The 24919-nt window shown below is 29.8% G+C and overlaps 2 protein-coding genes across 2 annotated transcripts in view; one reads left to right on the top strand and one right to left on the bottom strand.

Annotated features, from left to right (window-relative positions):
• Positions 1–24919, top strand: part of side-IV (sidestep IV) — a 125238-nt gene that overhangs the window by 10638 nt on the left and 89681 nt on the right. The gene's annotated exons all lie outside the window — the stretch shown is intronic.
• On the bottom strand, positions 9775–15331 carry LOC135963984 (uncharacterized). Its single transcript, XM_065516018.1, has 9 exons — positions 15169–15331; positions 14626–15103; positions 14461–14562; positions 13076–13589; positions 11453–13019; positions 10617–10692; positions 10320–10558; positions 9983–10260; positions 9775–9918 (listed from the first exon to the last, which is right to left on the bottom strand). Exons 1-9 carry the CDS (start codon positions 15311–15313, stop codon positions 9787–9789), a joined length of 3531 nt encoding a protein of 1176 aa, XP_065372090.1. The 5' UTR covers positions 15314–15331; the 3' UTR covers positions 9775–9786.

Below are 24919 nucleotides of genomic sequence, written 5' to 3'. Positions count from 1 at the left end.
AATCATGTTTGTAAGTTATTTGGGGGCTACGGAAAGTTGATTTCAACATACAGACGAATAGACGGACAGACGGACATGGCGATATCGACTTCGCTATCTATAACGATCCAGAATATATATACTTTGTGGGGTCGCAAATGAAAAATGTAGAAATTACAAACGGAATGACAAACTTATACCCATGCCACTCACAGTGAAGGGTATAAAAATCAAAGTCTGACAAATATATCTGACAAAAAAAATAAAAATGAAAAAATAAAAATTATTTCTGACAAAAAAAATAAAACTCAAAGTTTGACAAATATTCCTGACAAAAAAAATAAAACTCAAAGTCCGACAAATATTCCTGACAAAAAAAAAATAAAAATCAAAAATAACAATTATTTCTGACAAAAAAAATAAAAATCAGAAAATAACAATTATTTCTGACAAAAAAAATAAAAATCAAGAATTTAAAAAGCATGTTATTTTATGAAATTATATTTGAAAACAATCAAAATGGTATGCTTGACTTGACTCTCCGATATTATCCTGTGATGGCTTTTTTCCTTAGAAATTTCAAGAATAATTATTATTTTCGGTCCCTGGGAAAAATATTAAGTTGCTGCTTACTGTTTTGTGTATTTATGTGATAAAGTAAAATTTGTTAATCACTACTGGTTATGTGTGTGTTAAATTTGCCAATAATATCCACACCAAACCCAGCCCCTGCAATTGTAAATATTATTAATATTGTTATTAAAAATATACATATCGCTCATTTGCTGCAACAACGTCATAACTCAAAATCCGGGTGTTTTGAACTGAGTAATACAAAATATGCGCCGTTCATTACTCTTTCATATAGTTTTCTCAGTTTTAAAAAAGTCAATAATTTTTAGTATGAGAGTGATTTTTGTTGAAAACGTCAAAATAAAAATTCATGTTTTCTCGTATATTTGACAAGTAAAAATTTGGGTTAAATACAAATTAGAAATTTATTTCCGAAATAATCAGGTTTTATTTCGGAAATCGTATGATTTGTTGAAAATTTATTTAAGAAATTGTGAAATGTCATAAAACATTCAAAGCCGTTTTTCTCGAAACGACTTTTTTTGAATTATGACGTTGTTGCAGCAAGTGAGCGATATGTAAATTATATACTGTCTGCATATATAGGAAATATCGGAAAATTCATAACAATTGTCTTCTACATAATCATAAAATTCCCTATTGAATATGAAGAAATAAACCAATACTGCCACAACAGTGCTTTTAGATCAGTGATGTGTAATGCAAATTACAAATTGTACCAGATCGACCGAGCTAATCTACCAAATGAAAATATAACTGAAAATACTACTATATTGGTACTTTTTACGAATGTACTTTAGTACTTTACCATATGAAAATATAACTGAAAGTTACATTTTACAGACGTACTTTAGTACTTTTCAGGTTTCAGTTGTACCAAACAAAAAAGTAAAATCGTTTTGTCCTAGATACAGATACAGCAGCAACCCATGACTATTGGCTTAAATAGTAAGAAATTCATGCAACCAAAAGAAATGTATACAGTTATACAACTTCGGTGTATGTGTCTATAATACTTATACATGTTGCAGCAACAGCAGGAAAACGACATAAAAATTGAACAATAAGTTAAAAGGCAATCGAACCCATGTGTATGTAGATTTGTATTTATGTCACTGCGAGTATTTGTCTGTAGATAGTAGTTTATCTGTCTGAATGAGTGTAAAAAAAAGCGTTGAATTGGCAAAGCAATTCAAAAGTTTTATTGCAACGACATCCTATCAACGCACATGCAGACATAGATATTCAAATACATGAGCAGTAGGATGAACTCAAAAATATTATCATGTACGATTTGTCTGAATATTTTCAACAATTTTCACAAAATAGTCCTTAAAAGTGGCCTCAAAAAGTATAAAATAAACTACATACATATGAGGAAAATCCAAAAATTTTGAGAATTTTTCTACAAATTTTTTTTAAAAAAATGTGCTTCTTATGTGTGTTAGGCATGCTAAAACTGCCTTCCTCCATATTTCCCACAAAACGGGCAAGATATATTTTCCTAAAAATAATATTTCGCCGATTTGCTTTTTTTAAATTCGAAATAAAGGGTGTTTTTATACCCTCACCACCATAGTTGGGAGGGTATATTGGGTTAGTGCTAATGTTTGTAACGAGCAAAAATATTGTACCAACACCCACCTTAAAGTATACAAATCTGCTCAGGATCACTTTCTGAGTTGATTATGATTAAACTACAAGTCGCAATTTCAAAGAAAATTCGAAAAAATGTGGTATAAGCTCTTCTATTGTCCCAAAAATAAAGCCTGTTGAATTTGGTTAGGATTGCCCTATCTGAAAGATAAAGACAGATTTTTTAAAATCGAAATAAAGGGTGTTTTTATACCCTACACCACCATAGTTGGGAGGGTCTATTGGGTTAGTGTTAATGTTTGTAACGTGCAAAAATATTGTCCCAACACCCACCTCAAATATAATTCGACAAAATTTGGTATAAGTTCTTCTCTTGTCCCAAAGATGAAGCCTATTGAATTTGGTTAGGATTGCCCTATCTGAAAGAAAAAGACTGACAAAATTAAGCTCTCATAAATACTTAGTTATATAGATATGCAAACCAAATTAAACAAAAATAAGTTTTATATAAGCCGAACTCGCCTCACGAAATTGTGTGATCATCGGTCCACAATTAGTCATAGCTACCAATAGGCCTACTTCCGAAAATCACTTTAACAAGCAGAAATCTCTTAAAAATTTTGGTATTCCAATAAAATTCAACACAAATAATGTATGTATATACAAAAGTCATGTTAATAAATTTTATAACGATCGGTGCATAATTATTCATAGCTCCCATATAATGATCACTTCCGAAAATCATTTTAATGAGTATAGATTTCTTAAAAATGTTGGTATTCAAATAAAATTCAACATATAAAGGTTTCATATATACATAAATCATGCTACCTAATTTTATGGCGATTGGTCCATAATTAGATTGGTGTAGGGTTTCTTACTTGTTTTTTAATAGAGAAGGAGAACTTAAAATTGAAATAAAGCAGAGAAAAACGTTTTTGAAATCCATCCAATTGGCTTTATTAATTAGATCATTAGATTAGCATTAATGTTGAAATATAATCTCGGGAATGTTGCCACCACAACTAACATAGAGGTCCAATTATCACACACCCTGTGAAGTAAATCAGGTATGTTTCGCTAATAAAGCGTAAAAGATTCGCTTAAAAGGGATCAATAGATTTTTTGCATATACTTTACATATCCCCAAAGAAATTAATCTAATGGTGCCGAATAACATAAACGAGCTGGTCGTTGACTGTAACGTCCTAAATATCGTCTATACATCACAGATGATGAGCAGATACGTATCACACATTTAACGTCATCGTAAGTAAGGAATAGCTATGAGCTGAAGCGAATCTTTATTATATCTGTGCTATTCATAATAAATGTCCAAACCAAACTAAGCTCAAAACAACCAAGAACTGTCAAATCAGCTGTCACAGATAAAAGTGCTACACATAGGGTAACATAGAGACGAGACGGAATTGTCAAAAACCTAAGTCTGTTGTCAAAAACCTATCTCTTGCAACAACAAAATACATGCTAGACAATGCCAGACAATATCGTCTCTATGTATAATTTTCTATGGTGCTAACCCTCTTAAAAACACCCTTTATAAAAAAATATTTAAGGATATTTTTTGAGGTTATATTTTGGTTTACAAAATTATAAGCCCCTAAAATATTTTAACATCAAGCAAAATAAAGCTTCCATTTTACATCATACATAGTTATCTGAAAGCAAAATGTGTTGCTGTGTAAAAGTGAGGAAAAACATTTTAAAATTACGCAAAAGAGTATAACTGTTTTGAAAAATTTCAACGCCCATTCGTATTGGAGGTTTCATTTATAAAAAAATTGTTTTTACACAGGTCAAAAATATCTGGGAATGAAACTGGAGAAAAACATAAATCTTTGAAAAATTTTATATTCCTGATGCTCAGCCAGTCATAAGTTCTAGCTCAAACTGTTGCTAATTTCAATACATTTTAAATTTTATTGCCAAAATTGTATTTGACAAATTGGAGCCCACGATCAAAAAAAAAACTAAAACATAATCACACAATAAATTTCATATAATGGTTAGAAAACTAATTTTTAGATTTACAGCAGAAAAGATTAAAACCTTGTAGTTAATATACATATGGGAGTTTATAAATTTCAATAAAATTCGGTTTATTTTCCTTTCTGGACCATCCTAATATGCAACAACTACACTCATACATTCCATACAATATTGTTAAGCATTTGCTGGCAATATGAACGGGTGAAAAATTTCAACATACACACCAACAACGTAATATAGTACATACGTATATAACTTGGCGATGCGTACCATATTGCAATATCGAATGTTATCCAGCAAAAATATTTTACAAATTCAACCAAAAGGAACAACACCACAACCATCATAACAACCACACCACACCAGCAGAATGAGTAAAACAGCTACTATCACCAGCATCGCCATACTGATGCGGCCATGGACAATTCCGAGGAATACGTGTGTGCCTCTGTATGTAGAAGAATAAAACGTAAATGTATGTGTTGTTTCGATCACAGTTAAAGTAATAAATTCCTTTATATTAATAGGATCGTATGTAGATTTGTATGTTTGTATTTCATATATGGGGCATTTCATGTCAAGTGAACCATCTTTGGAAATCGATGTCTTCCGATCGGGATGAAATTTGCACCAAGGTTAGCTCTATTGGATAGTAATTTAGACACAATTTTTCAACAAGATCGTTCGAGAACTGTATCACTAAGCGACCAAAAATATCTTAAAGGAAAGGACCTAAACTTTCTTTTGAGCAAACAAAAAATTAAAAAAGGCCCATTTGGAAAAAAAAGTTAGATTTTGCAAAAAAAAAAGTCAAAAATTGTATGTCTTGAGTTACAAAATATTTGTTTTAATAGATATCCCACTAAGCGACCAAAAGGGTCTTCAAGGAAAATATCTAAGCTTTTGTTTGAGTAAAAAAAATATTAAAAAAGGGTCCATTTTGAAAAACAAAAGTCAACAAAGTTTTTGATTTTGCAAAAAAAGTCAAAATTCTATGTTTTGAGTTACAAAACATTTATTTTGATAGATAGCGAACTCACATACCACTAAGCGACCAAATAGGTCTTCTAGGAAAATAACTAAGCTTTATTTTAAGAAAAACAAAGGGCCCATTTTGAAAAAAAAAAGTCAAAAAGTTTTTGTTTTCGGAAAAAAATTATTAAATATTTTTTTTCGAAAGATTGAAGAAAGAGCTATCTAAACTATTTGGGACACATATTGCTAAGAACAATAGGTAATAAGTTACATGGATAAGAAAAAACACCTGCTTGGCCAAAATGTCAAATTTTGAACCCTCGAACTCAGAGAGTTCTCCACCGATCTTGTTGAAAAATTGTGTCTGAATTACTATCCAATAGAACTAACCTTGGTTCATCCCGATCGAGAGACATCGATTTCAAAAGTTGGTTCACTTGACACGAAATGCCCCATATATGTATTTCAAACCCCACAATTTCTCCAACTTGTAATTACTGAACTTTAGGCGTGTGTAGCGGCAAAGAGATTAAGGTGACCATTTCCTCTGACAGTATTGCAATTAACAAAATTATATTTTTATAAATTGAATGGACTTTTATTACTGTTAATTAATATTTATTAGCGTTAAAAAATCGTAGAAAAATACTACAATTCTTAGGTTATTATATCAACTCTTTTTCAAAAAAATACATAAAATAATGGTTATGTTAAATAACAATAAAATCTCTTGGTAAACACCTGTAACATAAACGGAATATGATTGGCAATTTCTGTGCACGTATTTATTGTAACCATTGAAGGGTCCTTTAGAAGGTGAGACATTTCGTACAATTTTGCGAAATATCAAAAAAAAAATGTGATGAAAGACTTTTGACTTTTTCCCGATCCGTATGAAAAAAGAATTTTACAGCAGTTAGTTTTTTTTACATTTTTTACATAAAAATGCAACCCTGGTCTAATACGAATCTCTTGTTTTTCCAAAGATTTCAAATAATTAAGAAATATCAAATGATTTCATTATATGTTACGTTTAGAGACAAGACACTCCGTTTTGTCAAACAAAAACAGAAAAAAGTCATATGTCTGATACAAGTGTTAGGTTTTTGACTATTACGTCTCATCTCTATGTTTACACAATATTTTACAGATCACACTTCTGGCGGTATAACGTAAACAGGGCTTAATGGCTGGGTTAGTCGATCGTTGATGGAATGTAACCGTAAAGTTGACTTAACATATCGAGCCCTTAGCGTCAAATTATCGTAAGCGACATTTTATAAATTTTTTTTTATTGCAAAAATTAAAATTTTATGGACCGACTGATGTTTTAGCGTTCTCAGAATATCAAATTTGTTAATAACTTCAAAATTATAGGGGGTAAGATTTTATCGTAAGTCAATGTTTACATTTTACAGTAAACGAATTTTATAGTAAGCGACACATAGTGGTATAGAAAAAAAGATGAAAATAAATCTGTAAATTGTAAATGGTTAGATTGGTTTGAATGAAATTTCACATGCGCTAAGAAGAAGTGTTCTCGAGTTTAAGTTCTGAACGTGGACCTCATGGGCCCACCAGGGCCGCGACAAAGGGTCCTCAAAGTAGGACACCTCGGGTATATTACATTTTTAAAATTATCCTATTTCTTCGTTTGTGTTCCGATTACAAAAAAATTACACACATAAAATCTTTTCATTGAGTGCTACAAAAGACCTAGTCGTAGCTATCAATTGTCTTTTATAGCTTAAATTTTCAACATTTTTACCCAACCTACTCCAGTTTTGTGATAACAGCGTATCCAAATATTCTCCGATTTTCTCCAGTTTTCCTTCATTGGACTAACAACATACGTATGTGTCAAATAAGAAAAGAACTGTTTAAAAATAATGACTAAGTCCAAAGTTTGAATTTAAAAAATTTTGAAAAGCCGATTTTTCGTTATTTTTTTGGGAAAAAAGAACTTTTTTCCTTTTTAAGTTATCGCAAAAAATTTCTAAGAGGATGTATAGGGAATTTACACTTTCTGAAAGCTAAGTTTTCACAAAATAATTTAAATGAAAAAAAAATTAAAAAGATTTGTTACCGAGGGGACCAGGTCCATTCAAAAAACACTTATTTTTTATGTAAAGTTAAACTTTAGGGCAAAAATTCTCAATATTTGGAGATTTTTTAAATACTTTGCAGGACACTTTTATTTCCGAAACACGCTAATTTTGCTCAAATGAAAAAAAATATTTTTAATTAATTTTTTACAAACAATTTTATTTGTGGTAGAATTTAATTTATAGAAGTTTAAATTTTTGGTATTGAAAATAGAGCAAAATTTAAATAAATTAAAATTTTAACATTTTTATAGAACTCTGTGTGTCTGGTGAAAATTACACATGTAGTTTTTTCTTCAAAAAATTTTTTAATATTTTTAACAGGTTAAAATTTTACAGTTACGTTACATTTTATCACTATAACTGCTCTGTAGACTGTAGCTGTTATTTTGTAGTTAGAGTTTCCATAAGAACATATCACATTCGAGTAAAGATGCCAAACGGGGAATCCCGTTTATTAAAATACTGGGATTTTTGGGATTTCTTAAATTCTTGAATTTTCCAAATCGAGTTTAGGGGAAATTGTAAATTTTTTGTGCCTCAACGTCAACGTTATCTGACAAAACTCAATTAAAATCCTCATGAAATGAAATTAATTTTATCTCAGATGAGGACCTCGAACAAAATGATATTATTAATAAATGTAAAACCCCCCACAAAAAAACAACAACGGAACTAAGAGGAAAATATTTGCAGATTTGTTACAAGTATTTGCAAACGGTTTTGCCAATAAGTGTGGAATTTTTTTTAAAAAAAACCTCTGGGTTTTGTCAATAACCTAACTCTTGCAACAACAAAATACATGTTAGTCAATGTATTTTGTTGTTTTATGTTTTAAGATATTCGTGATGGCTTGATATTACAGATTTTAAATTTTTAAAATATTTCACTTACAATCTGTTTCACTGTAATGGATAGCAGTAAGTTTCTCATTTATTTTCTTTCAATGTTTTTCGCTTATTTATTGCTTCTCAGTAAGGCCAAATCATAGGCGCTAATTCAACTTGAATAATAAAATAATTAAGGAACTAGTTCTTTGTTAAATACCCTCTGCATTACATAGTAGTTGTCGTATAATTACTTATTTAGAATCTGTTATATAACTGTTTATTTTCTAGTCCGTTTTTACTGAAAACGGCTTTACAAGTAAGACCGTTAGTTGCAATGATATTTATGTAAAGACTTACTTATAAGCAGTTGCGGTAAGTACTTACTTGTCTTCAATGGCATTGACAATTAAAGTAACTCATTTTTAAATAATCCCAATTCTGGTCACTTCAAGCTTATAAAAACCTGACCTTATTTCTACAATATTTCATGTTGTTGTTTCATTTTTCAATAAATTGCATTGAAGTAAAAAAAAAATTAAGAACAACTTTACATCTATACAAATGTGAAACCTTGAATGGGAAAAAATTTCTGTTTATTTGTTTATTTATTTTTATTCAAGTACAATATTCCATTTGTAGTTGCAATGGATGTTATTGGAATATGAAAAATTTAACACAAATACGTGAACAAAACATGAAAATACTACTACAAATACATATGTACATGAACATCCACATGGAAAATCGATTATATGTATGGATTTATATGTCTATGAAGGATATATTTTCACACACATTTGTATAAAAGTATTTTAAGCTATTTTTATATTTTTTTTCTTTTCGTTAATAAAAGAGCCTACATTTTAAAAATAAATCTGAAGTGCCATTAGGTTAAAATAAATGGATTTGAGAAAAATGTATTTACAATAGTTATTTCGCAATTATTAGACCATTTTGCGCAGACAGTATTGTGTTTGTGAAATGCAAAAAATAAAAAATAAATTAAAATATTTGAAAAGGTCTTTAAAGTCTGGTTTAAAAATAGAAAAAAGTTCAATGTTAGAAATGTTTACTACTATGTATGTATATAGATTTAAGTTGAATAAGTATGATTTAGTTATGGGAAAATATTTAAGCTTCTTTAGTTTAGAAAAAAATTTTAACTTTTACATTCAGATACAAAAAAGATTTAGATGCAAAAATTATTTCAAAACGACAAAAGTTGTGATGTGTTTGTTTGAATCGTTTTATCATATTAGTTTCAAATTCCAATTTGCTTCAAAAGGAATTTATCGAAATTAAATTTTCACATTAATTAAGATAAACAAATGGAGAGTTGCTTATTTTGTTGTTTTTTGCTATAAAACTTATACGGAATGAACCAAAAATTGAATATGAAATCAATCGAAATTCATCACACCTAAATTGTTTTTGAAATTGATTTCAGTTTTGAAAACGATCGTTTTTCATCACATGACTGATTAGCTAAATTACCAATAACTCACTATGTATGTATGGCTATGTGTCTTTCAAATTAACTTAACAAAATTTAAATCCTTTTACAAATGCATTAAAGTTTATTGTAAAACCTTATAAATCAGCATATAAAAATATAGCTTTTATACAAAGTTTCCACTATTACTTCATTTAGTAATATATTATATTACATACAAATACAAGGGATTTATAAAATTCTTCTATGAAAAACTTAAAGGTCTTATTTCACTCAACAAATCCTTGATACAACATATCAATTTCGGATTCTTACAACGCAAGTCAGTGGCAGCTGGATACATGGCAACAATCAAATGATGTAAATCGCTATAAGACTAAAGTAATATTTAATACGTTTCAGTTTGATCACATTGTTTATAACACTTCACTTTAACATACTTCAATATTTCTCCAGGTTAAATTATAATCTAATTTTATAACATTTAAATCCTCCGAACATAACTCTTGTATTTCCACGAAATATGCCTCACCTGGCATAAGACGCACTTCAACGAGATTTTCCGCTAAATCTTTGTATTGCTGAAAATGTAATATAATATCACGTCGTTTAGCTAAACGATTCCATTGTGAGAAATTGAATCTCATTTGTGTGCTGTGAACAGCCATACAACAATACGTATGCATTTCATTTGCTAAATGTTTCTCGGAAAAGTAACCTAGAAAAATAGTCCATATGTTTAAAAAATATTTAAAATAAATACTGATTTTTACACACCATTTTCTATATAAAAACTGGCATCATGTTCAGCAAAAATATTCAAATGTTTTGCCTTAAAGAGTTTTTTAAATTCCTTGTAATCGTTGAGCGGCTTTTCAATGACCAAATACATTTTAGGGTTACGAATGTATGTTTTGGAGGGTTCGGTGACGTGTCCTCGTATACCATTGGCAGTGATGTTTAAGACACATCTTACATATTGAGTGTCTAGTGTGAAGATGACCTCATTTTCAGGACTGTAAAGGAATTGCATTATAAATATTTTCTTAGCTTTTGTTGTAGAATTGATCTCACTCAGTTTCACTGGGTTCCATGCTCCAGTATTTAAAAGGGAAGTGTTCATAGCGTTTGAAAGCAAAACCGAAATTACCTGTAATTAAACAACATTTTTTTTCAAATTCACAGGATAAAATTATACTAAAAGTACTGAGGTTTGAGTAGACATAAGTCAAAGACATCCAACTAAAATTTTGTGATTGTGAGAATGAAGTGCACTGAGAGAAATCAATTGAACAAAGAATGTAATGAAAACTTTTATTTTTGCATTGAACATTTTAAAAGCTTTGAATTATTCCATTCTATTTCATTCAATATATCCCTAGAAGGAAAGAAGCTATCAAATAACTTTATATGAAGGACCTGCCACTTTAACCTGGCCTAGGTAGTTGTAAATTTACACCTTTAAGATTATTTGTGACAGGTACGGAACTAGCCCAAAGAAAAGTATTCTAATGTCTGTATAATACTTATTTATATAGTATATCTTAAGGCTAATTGATTTTCTAATTGCTCAGCTATATGAATGTTCGAGTCATAGAGAACATAGAGCGGAAACTCGAAAAAAAAACTCAAACAAAAAAATTACTCAAAAAAAGTTACACATACGAGTGTTGTTTTAGTTTTCACATAGTTTTTTTTACTAATACATTCTCACCATTTAGGTTTTTGACAACTGAGTTGGGTGTTTGACAGGAGAGTTTCCGCTCTATGTGTTTTCTCTATGGTTCGAGTAAAGGCTAAGAAATTGAGAAATCAAAAAATGAGTTTTTAATTACAAAGGTAGCCATTCCTAAGTAACATTCCTAAACACATTTCTCTTGACTTCTTCCATATAAAATATTTTCACTTACCCAAACGACTAGTGTGTAAAATTATCTTATGATTTTCTCTATCATAATCCGATTTCAATATATATTTTGTAGTCCAATGTGAATAAGTACATGATGCAGATTCATTGTCTTCTTGCTTTTCTTTTATATCTAAAGTGATCTCTGAACTGTCTTCTTTGAGCAACAAATTCTCTTCAGCTGAATAGTTCGTTTTGGAATCTTCAGTCTCCACCAACTTTTCTGGCTTTAGTGATTGTTTTTCCATTAATAACTGTTTAGATTTTCTATCATCTTTCATAGACTTATCAGCTGAAGGCTTAGTGTTTCGGCGTGAGGTCATTGTACTACGTGATGTATTTATACTAGAGCCTTTTATAGATGAGGTCACAGCTAAAAGTTCCTTTTTTCTTTGCATTAGCTTTATGCGCTTATTATGGGTTACGATTTCAGACTCAAATGGTTTTAAATCCCATATCTGACGCATACGCAAACGGTATTTTTTCTTAATGTTACTTACAATCTGTAGTAGTTGGGCAAAGGTTTCTGGTTCTTCTTGGTCATTATTCAGATTTGTTTCCCTTAAATGTGAAACAATGCTCAGGGGTTCTACTTTGGCATATGTGGCAAATATTCTCTCGGGTTTATTTTGCATATTAGTAAAAGTAAATTGTCTATTCGATAATTTATGCTGAAAATCGTCGATCTTCTTACGTATTATTTTACCACCTTTACCTTTGGGCTTCTTATTGTAGACTTCCATTTCCTCTTGGCGAACTTCTTTGGGAAATTTATAAGATGAAATAATACGTGGTACTATATGTCTTTCCATATGTCTAATTTGAGGTAGTGTTAAGTTGTATGATGTTAAGGGAAAGTCATTTATGTGTAAAGTACCGGTACTGGACCGGATTATTTCCTCATTACTATTCTTTTGTAAAAGTGAATTCGCCAAAGAACCTTTAAAGAAACTTGCATTTGATATTCGTTGACTGGCAGTTAAACGTTTTGTTTTCAATATAAAACTTGCCGTGGCAGTATCCCGGAGGCTAAAATCTGTTTGAACAAATGATTCTAATGTATTATCTGTACTCGGATTTACTAAAATTGGTGGAGCTTTTGACTCTATTAATGGCTGTTGTTCGGTTTTAACTTTTTGTAAGTTCTTTTTTGATTTCGCTATTTCAGTGGGTTCTTGTAACTGTTCCACCTTATTCTGTTTTTGCTCAACTATGGTTTCAAAATGGCATGCTATAGGCTCATCCCAATAACAAAGATATTCTGGCAATTGTATGGTCACAATAAACCAAGGAGATTCCATATCAGTTGCTGTGTTCAAATTCTCCGCTTCAAAAATAGTCATACGCTTAGTTAAGGGTTTAGCTGTTTCCACTTGAGAATGTTTAGTAATGTCCTTTAACAATTGGTTAGGCTCACGTGAGGTGGGTATGCTAACATTTTTATCCACAACTATTTGCCCCTCATTATGATGCCAAGTCATATTGAAAGTATTCAAATCAAAGTGTATAGGCTTTTCCACATAATACAATTGATAGATACCGCCTAATATTAAATATTTCTTAAGATTAATCTGTAAATAAAATTCTAAAATTTAAGATTATTTATAATATATTTAAAACATATTACCTCATCTGTAGATAAATCTAGCAATTCTGGCTTATACACTGTTTGAATAAAATGTTCATACTGTTTTTGTTCCTCCTCCAAAAACTCTTCATAGGTATCGGGAAACATATCATTTGCCACAAAGGGTGGTTCCTTTGTGGGTTTTGCAATTTTGTTTTTAATTTTAGTTGCATTTTCATCTTTATTACGACCTTTTTTCTTTTCCATTTGCTCTTCATATTGTCTTAATTTTTCTTCATATTCCATACGTGCTTGTATCATTTCATTGCGTTTTCTGTCTTGAATCTCCAACTGCATGATCCATTCTTTGGCCAGACACTCATGCAGATCCACGATACCAGCATTAAGATTTTCTGTAGAAACTGTAATGGTTTGATTGAAACTTTTAGCACTCTCACTCAGATGATCAAAGTCCATGTGAAGTGCTCGAATGACAAGATTTTCTCGCAACATCTTGGAGGGTATATGTAGGAGAAGTTTGATTGAGTGGAAATTTGCCAGTAGGCGAGGTTCACTGGAAATGTATTAAATATTCAAAAATGTCTATAATATTTATATAATTAAAGTTTGATAAGAAATTGAGCAAATGTTGATAACAAATATTTTCCTTAGACTTCTCAACAAAAATCGAAGTCTATTCTCAATTTGAGAAATATTTATTTTGCACATGTGTTAAAGGTTAAATATTAAAACCATAGATAAATATACATAGATCGGAAAATCTCCTGCCAAAGACCTAACTCAGTTGTCAAAAACCTAAGTGGTGAGAATGCATTAGTAAAAACACTATGTGAAAACAAAAATAACAGTTGTATGTAATTTTTCATTTGAGTTTTTTCTAGTTTCCGCTCTATGTTTCTCCATGATTCTAACCATAGAGAATAGACATAGAACGGAAACTCTCCTATCCAAAGTGGTGAGAATGTATTAGTAGCAAAAACTATGTGAAAGCAAAAACAACACTCGTATGTGTGATTGTTTTGAGTAATTTTTTTGGTTGAGATTTTTATTATTTTTTTTATTTTCCGCTCTATGTTTCTCTATGATCTAACGGAAACTAGAAAAAATTTCAATCAAAAAAATTACTAAAAATAATAACCCGTTCGAGTGTTGTATTTGTTTTCACATAGTTTTTTGCGAATACATTCTCACCACTTATGTTTTTGACGAATGAGTTAGGTCTTTGACAGGAGAGTTTCTGATCTATCCGTATTTATCTATAATTCTAACCATTATATGTAAATACACATAGATCAAAAACTAGAAATCCACTCAAAAATGTTCTTATTACTAATACATTATCAGCACTTCAGTTTTTGACAATTGAGTTAGGGCTTTTGGTTTGATATGAGAATAATATACATGTTATTAAATTCAGAAAATACCTTAAATGTTGAATTCTTAATGCAACGTTTTTTAAACACCAAATGTGAATTCGAAAGCTGTCAGCATTATAGTAATATTCAGCAGAAATGGCATCTATAGATCTTATTAAATAATATTGAAATTATTTTAGACTACTTTCAAGACACGGAAATATTTCCACTTACTTCATTTGAGCTTTTTCCGAACTTATTATGCGATAAGTATAACGATCCATAAAATTCATTATCTCCTCCTGTACAGCCAATTTACGTGCCACTATATCATGCAGAATATTTAGGGGACATTTAGCCACTTCTACATCATTATCTAGAAAATATTCTATTCTATATAAAATTTTTAAAGAATCCTTAATATAACTATTATATTCTTGTGCAATATTTTCCTTTAAATCCACATTTAGTTTGCTACGTGTCAAATCATGCCGATATATATCTTGCGTTAGCAGACTTCTTTCATTCACCGATAATAGCCAATTTATGGCATTTTCTTTGCTCACATTTTCCCAATATTTCAATTTGCTATAGAATAGTCGTATATCGGTTGGTAAATAGGGTTTAGGTAGAGGGTTGCATGTAACAAAATCTAGCCATTTATCTTGAAGTAATTGTTCTTCATTGAAGGTGGAGATTTTAAGGAGGGCATCTAGTTTTGGGAAAAAAATTAATCTAGAATTATATTTTCTTTGAAAATATTTTTTGTTAACTAACCGTCAACGAAATTGAGACATTTTCTTAACTCCATTAATCGGTTGGTGTATTTGTGCTCCTTGATTTTCATTTCTTCTAGACTTAACAGTGTATATTCCTTTTCTGCTGGAGGTTTAGTTTTTGTCTTTTCCTTTTTCAGTGGCATGTTGTAAAATTATTTATGTACATATGTAGTTGACAGAGTTTTAAAGAAAAGTAAAAGTGTATTTTTTGTAGTATTGTTTTTTTAAGGCAGTCAATTGATGTCATTTATGGGCTAATCATACAGTTATGTCATAGAAGTCAAATTCGTACGAAAGTGAAAACTAAAATGTATTTAGTAACACATGGCTAAAATCAACCAGGTACAATTATTAGGGAGAGTTGTCAATATTTACCCCTACAACGTCAAACTATGGATGTTTTTATTTTATGTTCACATTTGATTTGTACGCGTTAAACTTAAATTTTTTATATTTTTATTTCGTAAAATTAATTTTTTTTCACACAAACTTTTCAAAATAATTTTTTTCAACAAAACAGGAATTTAATTTTTTTAGACATTCTATTTTGATATTTTTCATTTTCTTTTGTTTGACATAAATTATAATTGAGAACATACTTTCTAAGGGCACTGCTACACGTTCAATATATATTGTGATATTTGGATCGCGATTCATAGTAATGGATCACGCAAAATTAGGTTATTCTGCGATTTGGAACGCGATCCATCAATAATACATGCTACACGTTCAATAAATATCGCGATACTGGATCGCAGTCTATATATATTGAACATGTAGCAGTGCCCTAATAATTGAACCTGTGCCCTAATAATTGATGTCAAACAAAAAAATAACAAATCATATGGCCCCGTTTGTATGGAGAAAAAATAAGGTATCGATGTTTTTGTTTATGATCAAGACATAAAGAATTATACATGGCGACGAGACACTCCGATTTGTCAAACAAAAAAACAACAAATCATATGTCTGATACAAAAACAAAATACATTGACTAGCATGTATTTTGTTGTTGACTGAGATAGGTTTTGGACAACAGACTTAGGTTTTTGACAATTACGTCTTGTCTCTATGTTACCCTATGGATCAAGATATTTGAATAAATTATATGAAAAAATTAAAAAAAAACTAAAATTTTGTCGAAATTTTTTAAAATTTTTAAATTAAATTTTTTTTTTTAAATTTCTAATAACCAATTGAATGCGTCTCTCAAAGACCTTTCATATGATACCAAATTTGCATATACTTCCTTTGGAAGAAATATGGAAAAAATGTAAAAAAACCTCAAAAAAGGACCTTTATATCCTTTGAGCCACCTCGCCAAATATTGACCCCAGGACGAAAAAATTTCAAAACGTAGTATTATAATGAATCAAATTTTCATTTTAATCGGGAACATCCGCAACTTTAATTTTGGGGCCACCCTAATGTACATGTTAGTCAATGTATTTTATTGCTGTATCAAACATAAGATTTGTTTTATTCTTGACTCTATCTATAATTCTCTATGTATTTAGCATAGTTTAAAACTAGGTAGGTAACTCTTGCAGTTATTTAAATTTCCGGAAATGGATTTTGTTTTTTAAATCTGTGACTTTTACTTCATATAAATTGCCTCAAATTAACAAGCAGCATTGGTTTAAAATTCTTCGAAACACAAACCAGTTGACCAACTCTTTTTTATTTGCCCTTAATTAAGATCATCTACAAGATTTCAAATAAAAACAAAATTCATTTTTAAACTCACAACCAGTGTTGCCAGGAGCTGGCGAAAAAAGAAGCTATATTGGCTTCAAAAAAAGGCCAGAAAAAGCTAAACCGCTTTAGAAAAAAAGCTAAAATTTTATAAATTAAGAATTTTGGTTTATATTTATTTTTAAATAAAAAATTAGAAAATATGTTCATAAAATTCATCTGCTTTACTTAAAGGAAGTACTAAAAAGTTAAATACTAGATTAACCATGTCAGAAAATAGACATTGTTGGTTCTATATTTGTCCATTTGTAGTTTAATATATTCTGCCCCTGAGACTTAAGCTTCGTAATTTTATTATCACTTTAATTTTTCACTATCAATATGACATAATATATTTTTTTTTGGTTTTACTACTTTATTATCAACGGGAAAAAAATTGATTTTGCGTAGAGTTTTCATATGGTAATCTTTGTCGTAATTGCTCAATTAGTTTAATTTGTCGTATTATTTTTGTCATAATCTTCACTAATTAAAACGTTCTTTATTTTATCTCTCATTCATCAAACTAGTATGAAAAATGTGTCAAAAACATTAAACAATTTTCAATTGGCGACGATAATGGATCAAATTCCTTGAATTTTAAATCAGAAAACAGCAAATGATTTATTTATTTTTTGTACTTTGTGCAATACTGGTTTTAAAAAAAGATGGTACGCCAAATTATAATCAGTTTATTAATTACTTAAAAGTTTGGCTTTTTAGAATTGCTGGTTTGACGAAATTAAAACAAAATGGGTTTTAACTCGAAGCATAGATCCACAAGACGTTTAACGGCTATTGATCGCCATCGAGTATCACAAGCCTTCAAGAGTTTGTGGGGCTCTTGTCCATTATATAATGATGAATATAATGTGTAATAACAATTTTGTCTTGAAAGAGAATTTGCTAGACATTTAAGCTTTCAGATATAAAATACTCTATTTCATTTTGAACCACTTGATATTGGCAACTGTTATTTGTTCTTTTAATACTGCACAATTCTTGAGTATGTTGAAAAGCTAAATGAAAATCAGTAATGAATTAAAATGAAAATGGTTCACAAATATAAATTTAGCCTTTTTATTTACTCTTTAATCTCGAAATTTTGAGCCTTTTATAATTTCAAAAAAGGCTATTTTGAAATTAAGAAAAGGCTAGAAAAAAGCCACGAAGCTAAAACCAAAATTTCGAGGCTAAAGAGTAAATAAAAAGGCTAAATTTAGCCTCAAAAAGGCTAAACTGGCAACACTGCTCACAACACACAGTTATATTTATTGCAACAATTAAATATTTCTGTATATATAAATGCATACAATTGTATACAGTTTTATATAGTTGTGCTTATAACCTACAAACTCAGACAGCAATTTTTTAACAACAGACACAAACAAGTCATTGCAAAATTGTATAATAAATATACAAATATAAATAATATGACAAAATAAAATAAAGAATAAACAAAAAAAGTCAGTCATAAAGTAGTTTTCCAAACACTTTACATTGCATGTCATGGCAATGGGTTTTTTTTGGTTGGTTGGTTCAAAAGGCAGCACTGAATTGAATATTGAGTACTCTATATTGGGTCCCAGGTGACAGTAGGCTGAATTGATTTATCTTTATATATATAATTCTTCTGTACGTGTGTTAGTAACTAAACTCCTCCTTAACGGCCGGGCCGATTTCGATGAATTTTGTGTGTGTGTTTGAGTGGGTCCCTGGATGGTTTAGATTCACAATTGACATATATAGGTACAATGGGCGTGGTACCTCCCATACAAAGTATGTAGGTGATACAATAACAAAATATATGACAGTACATTCTCATGAAGTTGATTTTTGATAACATACTTAGGTTTTTGCCATAGAGAAATATAGAGCGGAAACTAAAAAGAAATTACTCAAGATAATCTCAGATACGAGTGTTGTGTTTGTTTTCACGTAGTTTTTTTTACTAATACATTCTCACCACTTAGGTTTTTGACAACTGAGTTAGGTGCTTGACAGGAAAGTTTCAGATCTATTTGTATTGCTCTATGGTTTTGGGTCTCAGTTAACTATCCAGTTGTCATTTATTATTCAATATTCTAAACAGTAATTTTGGTCATTGTAAATTTGGTACTCGATTATCCGTTATTTTTACCATCTAAAAACGAAATACTGAATATTTTAGCAACAGCGGATAATGGTTAAGGGCAAAGCTGAACAAGTAGGTCGACTTTTAAAAATACTCTCTCACATACACGGGTACCGCTTGTGTACAGAAAAATGTTAACAAATAAAATGATTTGAAATTGTAACTTTTAATTTTCGATAATATAAGGTCTTACATATTATACACATTATGCTAAATTTTGAAGTTCCTAAAGTACCAAACTTTTATATGAAAAAACAGCGCATTTTTTGGGGGATTTATTTATCAATTCTGGTGGTAACAAAGTCAGTTCTGTTGGGCATTCTGTACAGTTGTATTCTTCTTGACACAAAAGTGTATTCCACAGTCGTAGTGTACTAAATCGTCGATTCGCAAAAATAAAAAATTAATATGCAAATACGTTTTCTTATGCTCTTTTTTTTTTTTTTGTTACTGGGAGAAAGCAAGGGGGAATGTATTGTAATTAGAAATAATTTTACAAAAAAAAAAAAAAAAAACTCCGAGATTGTTACTGGTGAAAATGGCAGTGGAAAGTAGTGTATTTTTAACTTTATTTCTGGGAAAATATCTATATGTAGTGGGTTCTTTGAATTAAAAATAAAATAAAAATTTGCTTTTAATCTTGATGGTTTAAAATTCAGACTTGAATAATAAAAAAAATCGCCTTTAATAAAATGTTGTTAAAATATTTTACAAAATTTAAATAATATCTAGATTTTGGAAAAATTAGATAGAATTTTTATTAATACATTTCTACCAGAGTTCTCACCTGAATTGTAGAACTATATTTTCTTTACGGAATATATCTGTTAATAACATATTCTAAATAAAATTGAATTTGTTGGTACTTTCCTAATTAAAAACTCACATGATGTAAATATTGCTAAAGTCTACTTTCACAAAGACATACTTTACTTACACGTTTTTTGTATCAAAAATCTTATTTCAAAGTTTCTTTTTTAAATAGCTGCTACTCATTATTTTCATTTCCTTGAACTCTTTACGTTGCCAACAAAAAGCAATACTTCTAAAAAAGTTCTAAGGTTTCAAGAAAAAAACTGCAAAATAAAATATAAAAATATATTTTCTTAACAATGGGTTAACGAAATGAAAACGACGTTATTTAAAAGTTTTTTTACTCCAGAATATTGTTTGTATCTGTGTGTGTGTGTGTATATATGTGAGACTGTAATTACAATAATTTTTTGTGGACACGCGCTGCCAAAAGGTTCCAGACAAAATACTTTTAAGCCTGAAAATACTAACGAAAGAAAAAACACAAAAATCGATATGACATTTTTTTTTAACATGCACACTGGTACTTTGTAAGGATTTAAGAAATATTTAAATCAAATTTTCTTTTTTTTTGTGTATAGAATAGTGGGCATTATGGAGAATTGGCTTTTTTCGAACTAATGTTATAGAAAGTTAATAAAGTGAAGAAAAAAGCAAAGGGGTCGGTTTGCATTTAATTTTTGGTTCTGTTTTTAACAAACAAAAACTGCGATGCCTCTTGGCATGCCTGCAGATACACCCAGAGATTTTGGCGAGAATCGAACCCGAAACCCTCAGATTGCTAGCCCAGCACACTATCGATAGTCGATGAGGACACCCGTGTAAGATGGAAAATGATACAATTTAATATTTAATAGCTAATAATAAGTGCACATATACGTATTTTAATATAATCAATTGATTTATTTTAGGTTTATTTAAATACTTCGAACAAATAATAGACTTCTGAAAATTTTATCGCTATTATTCTGCAAATTTCATGAAAAATGTTTGGCAAATCCAACAAGTTTAACAATTAAGTATATATTTTATAAACCCCTTTTGCTGTTTTTCTAGCTTAGTGCAATGAAACAATTTTTAAGTCATAAATATAACTTTATAAACTGTTTTAAAAATGTTAGTATATAATTTATTTTATATAACACACAATAATATTTATATAAACACACAATAATATTTATATAAACTCAAAAAATCCCTTTTTAAATTACTAAGGATACGAGTTAAATGTTGCCTTTTTAATTATTACAAATAAACAAAATAAATGTACAAATTGACCCAATAGGAAAAGGAGCGCGAAAGATGGCAACTATTTTGAATAATAAAAAAATTGCTAAACAGACTGCTTGACTGAAATAATTGGAAACTAAATAAAAACTGTGACCATTTATGAAAATAAACAAACAAAAAACTCAAACAAAAAAATACTGGCGGGTTTGTTCTCACATAGTTTTTTTTAATAACACATTCTCAATACTTAGGCCTTTGACAGAAGAGTTTCCGATCTATGAATAGCAGCACGAACATTAGCTGATGCTGCTGAAATGAAAATTAGCGCCTTATTGGAAATGTTGATCATTTTGACCATAGAGAGTAATACTCATAGAGCGGAAACTAGAAACTAAATAACGATTGTTATTTATGGTTTCGCATAGTTTTTTTTACTAATACATTCTCACCACTTAGGTTTTTGACAACTGAGTTAGGTCTTTGGCAGCAGAGTTTCGGCTCTCTATATATTTCTCTATGATTTTGAATCTTGTAAATATTATTATATATTTAGTTTTGATAGTGCTATTTAAAAAGCAGTTTGTTTAAACTCTGAAAACATTGTAATATTTTTAAGAATGAATTTTGAAAGAATGTAAATGTGATAAATAAGAGAAGACTACTAAAAACGATTCGATTATACATTTTTAATTATCCTAGTATTCAATTGAAGATCTTTTTATATTTTCCTACTGACTACTTTCGCGATGCCATCATACAATGTATTTGTGTACGTATGAAATTACATTTGTATGCTATATGACCATTGTAACAAAATATAGTACTAAGTATTATTTTTGTTTTCATGCTTCACTCCTCTCAATTTTATACTATACTCTGCAGCAGGTTTCTTCTTCCTTTTTTCTGCACTGCATTACATTTTGCAACAACAGTAACAACGACAATGGGGAAAAAAAGAAACTGCAACAATATCAAATATACAGCACATACACAAAGCATTAATAAAATGCTCAGAATACTGCAATTTGTCAGAACAACATTGCTACTAGACTAATAGGCGACGCCATATTGCAATGTTGCACAAACCTAACAACAACAGCAACAATGCGAAGCAGAAATAAAAAACAAAAATAAAATTGTTAAACAAAAGTAGCAAAAACAAGAAACAACATACAAAAATGTATCATATACATATAAATAAATACTATATGCAACATACAAATACACATTAAGGTGGTCGCTAAAAAAAATTTGTTGGGTTTGTTAATCTACAAGTTTAATTCATTCTAAGATTAAACACCGTTTCTCAAAATTTTTAATATTTCTCTAAAAGAAAAAATATTTTATATGAAAAAGTGTAATATTTTTGAAGGACTGAATGAATGACATATTTTTGAATCCAATTGAGATATTGACTAGAAATTTATAAGACCAAAAATTAACTTATCTAAACAAACAAAAATAGTTCGGAATAAATTGTTTCTAATATTTGCAATCCTATTAAAATTCAAATTTTAGTTTTAGAAACTAAATAAATATGTAACATGTAATAAATTTTTTATTTATTAAATCATTTTAAATAACAAAGTTTAAAAATATTGTCAAGGTTCAAAGGGAATCCCGCAATTCCCAAAAATTATATATTTTTACAATTTTGCCCATAGGGTCCACATTTTCTTCGGGCTGAGAAAATACTTTGGAGATATTTTCCAAATCTGCTTTCCGTTTTCTGATCCCAGTTTTGGGTCAAATTTGAAATTTTGATAAAGAATAGGTCAAATTCTGAAGCTCGTAGGGGCCACATATTAGGACATGTTATTTATATCTAAATCTTCTCCGAAAAGATAACTTACAGAAAAAAATGTAATTGTTTATGTTCTTAAAGAAAGTTTTTTTTAATAAAAATGTGTTTCGGCCAAACAACAGCAAAAATCTACTAATTTTGAATTTTTATATTGAAAATCGTTTATTTTTGCTCCGAAATCGTTTGTATATTAATGGTAATTTAGTTGTCCAACAAATAAAAATTTCAGTCCATTTGGTCCAAAAATTGTAAGAGATAAATAACGCAAGCAAAATATAAAAATCTTTGAAATGGTAAACAAAAAAATTGCACGTGTTTAAAAATTTACACGCACACGCAGGTACCTTATTTTGAGCCCACATAGCGCAACTCCTGGAATATTGGTAGGGCCCATTTGAATAACTTAATCTCGAATACTGTTCATGAAATTGACACTTTTTTTTGCTGTCAAGAGGGGAACCCAGCGGCTTAAACTAATTCGGGTACGCTGACTTCAGTGGTGCCAACTCTTTTTTTGGTTAGCTGGTATTTTCGAGATATACCATTATTTCGAATATGGAGGAGGTTGCATAACATATATTCGCGTAACTCAAAAACGGTTTAGTTTATTGAATAAACTGAAAATCCGAAATAAAACTACCTTTACACGTTTTTAATTTTCGCAATTGTTTTAGAAATATAATTTTATTTGGCTGCATTTTCCAATTTTTTATGACGTTTTAAAAAACAAAAAATTCGAAATTTTCCTAAAAAAAATTATATTTCTAATAAGCTAACCCTTTTTGAGTTACGCGAATTTTGGAAATTCTGGTATATCTCGAAAATGCGAGCTAACCTAAAGAAACGGTTGGTACCACTGAATTCAGCGTACCCAATTTAGTTTAATCCACCGGGTGCCCCGCTTGACAGTTTTTTCAAATAGCACAGAGATTTTAATTAATTCATGTTTTTTGCATTTTTAAAAACTGTTCATAAATTTCTCAAAATTTTCGTTGTAAAAAGCAGCATTTACAGTATTATACTTATGAATTTTTTAAGTTTTCGACATTTTGGCGATTTTGAGTCCCTAGATGCAGTTTTTTCGGAATAGTTTGTTTTGCACTTGTTTATCTTAGTCTATAGCTACAATTGTGTCGAAGTCAGGAAAACAAACTTTTAATTACTTTCCGAGATAAAAACATGAAAAATCAAGTGTAAGCCAAAATATGCCTCAAGGATAAGGCATTTTTTTAGCTCACTAAATACATGACGCCATGACAAAAATTTTATAAAAGGTATCCACAAAAAGCTAAACTTTAATTTTAGGTGGAACATCGAAACCATATCGTTATCCTGCATAAAAACAGGACCAACCTAACATTCATATATAACTAGTACATACCTACATATGCAGAAGGATTTATATTGTATGTGTAAAAATGAGAATATACATATGGATATGTATGAAAAATTGTGTGCATGTGGGGCTGTATATGCATGTGTGTGAGTTGTGCACATGTAGCGGATACGTGAACGGAAATATAAATGCGGTTTACGGTTAACAATAAAAACTACATCAACGTCATAGTCCGCAACGTTTTGTTGTAGTTGTTGCCGTTGATGTTGTCGACATCAACCTACTGCTACAACGGTAACAGCAAGAAACACAGTAAAACAATAGCAACACAAAGTCGTATTAGCCTGTAGCATTCCGCCAAGTATGGGTAACGTACTCCTCTTATACACACTTAAACATACGAATGCACATACAAATATTCCTGTTTCAGTTTAAAAAAAGGTTTTAATGTGAGAAGATTAAAATAAGACTCGTAAAAAACTACTGGCCAAAGTACAGGCAAAAAAAAAAAACCAATGCACTCGAACATTCATAGCTACCAAACATTCATTTAAGGCTCCAGTGTTTGCTGAATGTTATAAAAATGTATGTAGGTTTGTATATTTTTAGTTTTGGTTGAGATTGCCAGCTTAAAATCCTTTATTAAGGTGACACATATTTACACAAAGTAGTTATGTGTTTTTTTGCATACGTGCATA

Source organism: Calliphora vicina, chromosome 1 (assembly GCF_958450345.1).
Source record: "Calliphora vicina chromosome 1, idCalVici1.1, whole genome shotgun sequence".
Lineage (NCBI taxonomy): Eukaryota > Metazoa > Arthropoda > Insecta > Diptera > Calliphoridae > Calliphora > Calliphora vicina.
The sequence above is the reverse complement of the archived record's forward strand: the minus strand, read 5'-3'. Positions and strand labels throughout refer to the sequence as shown.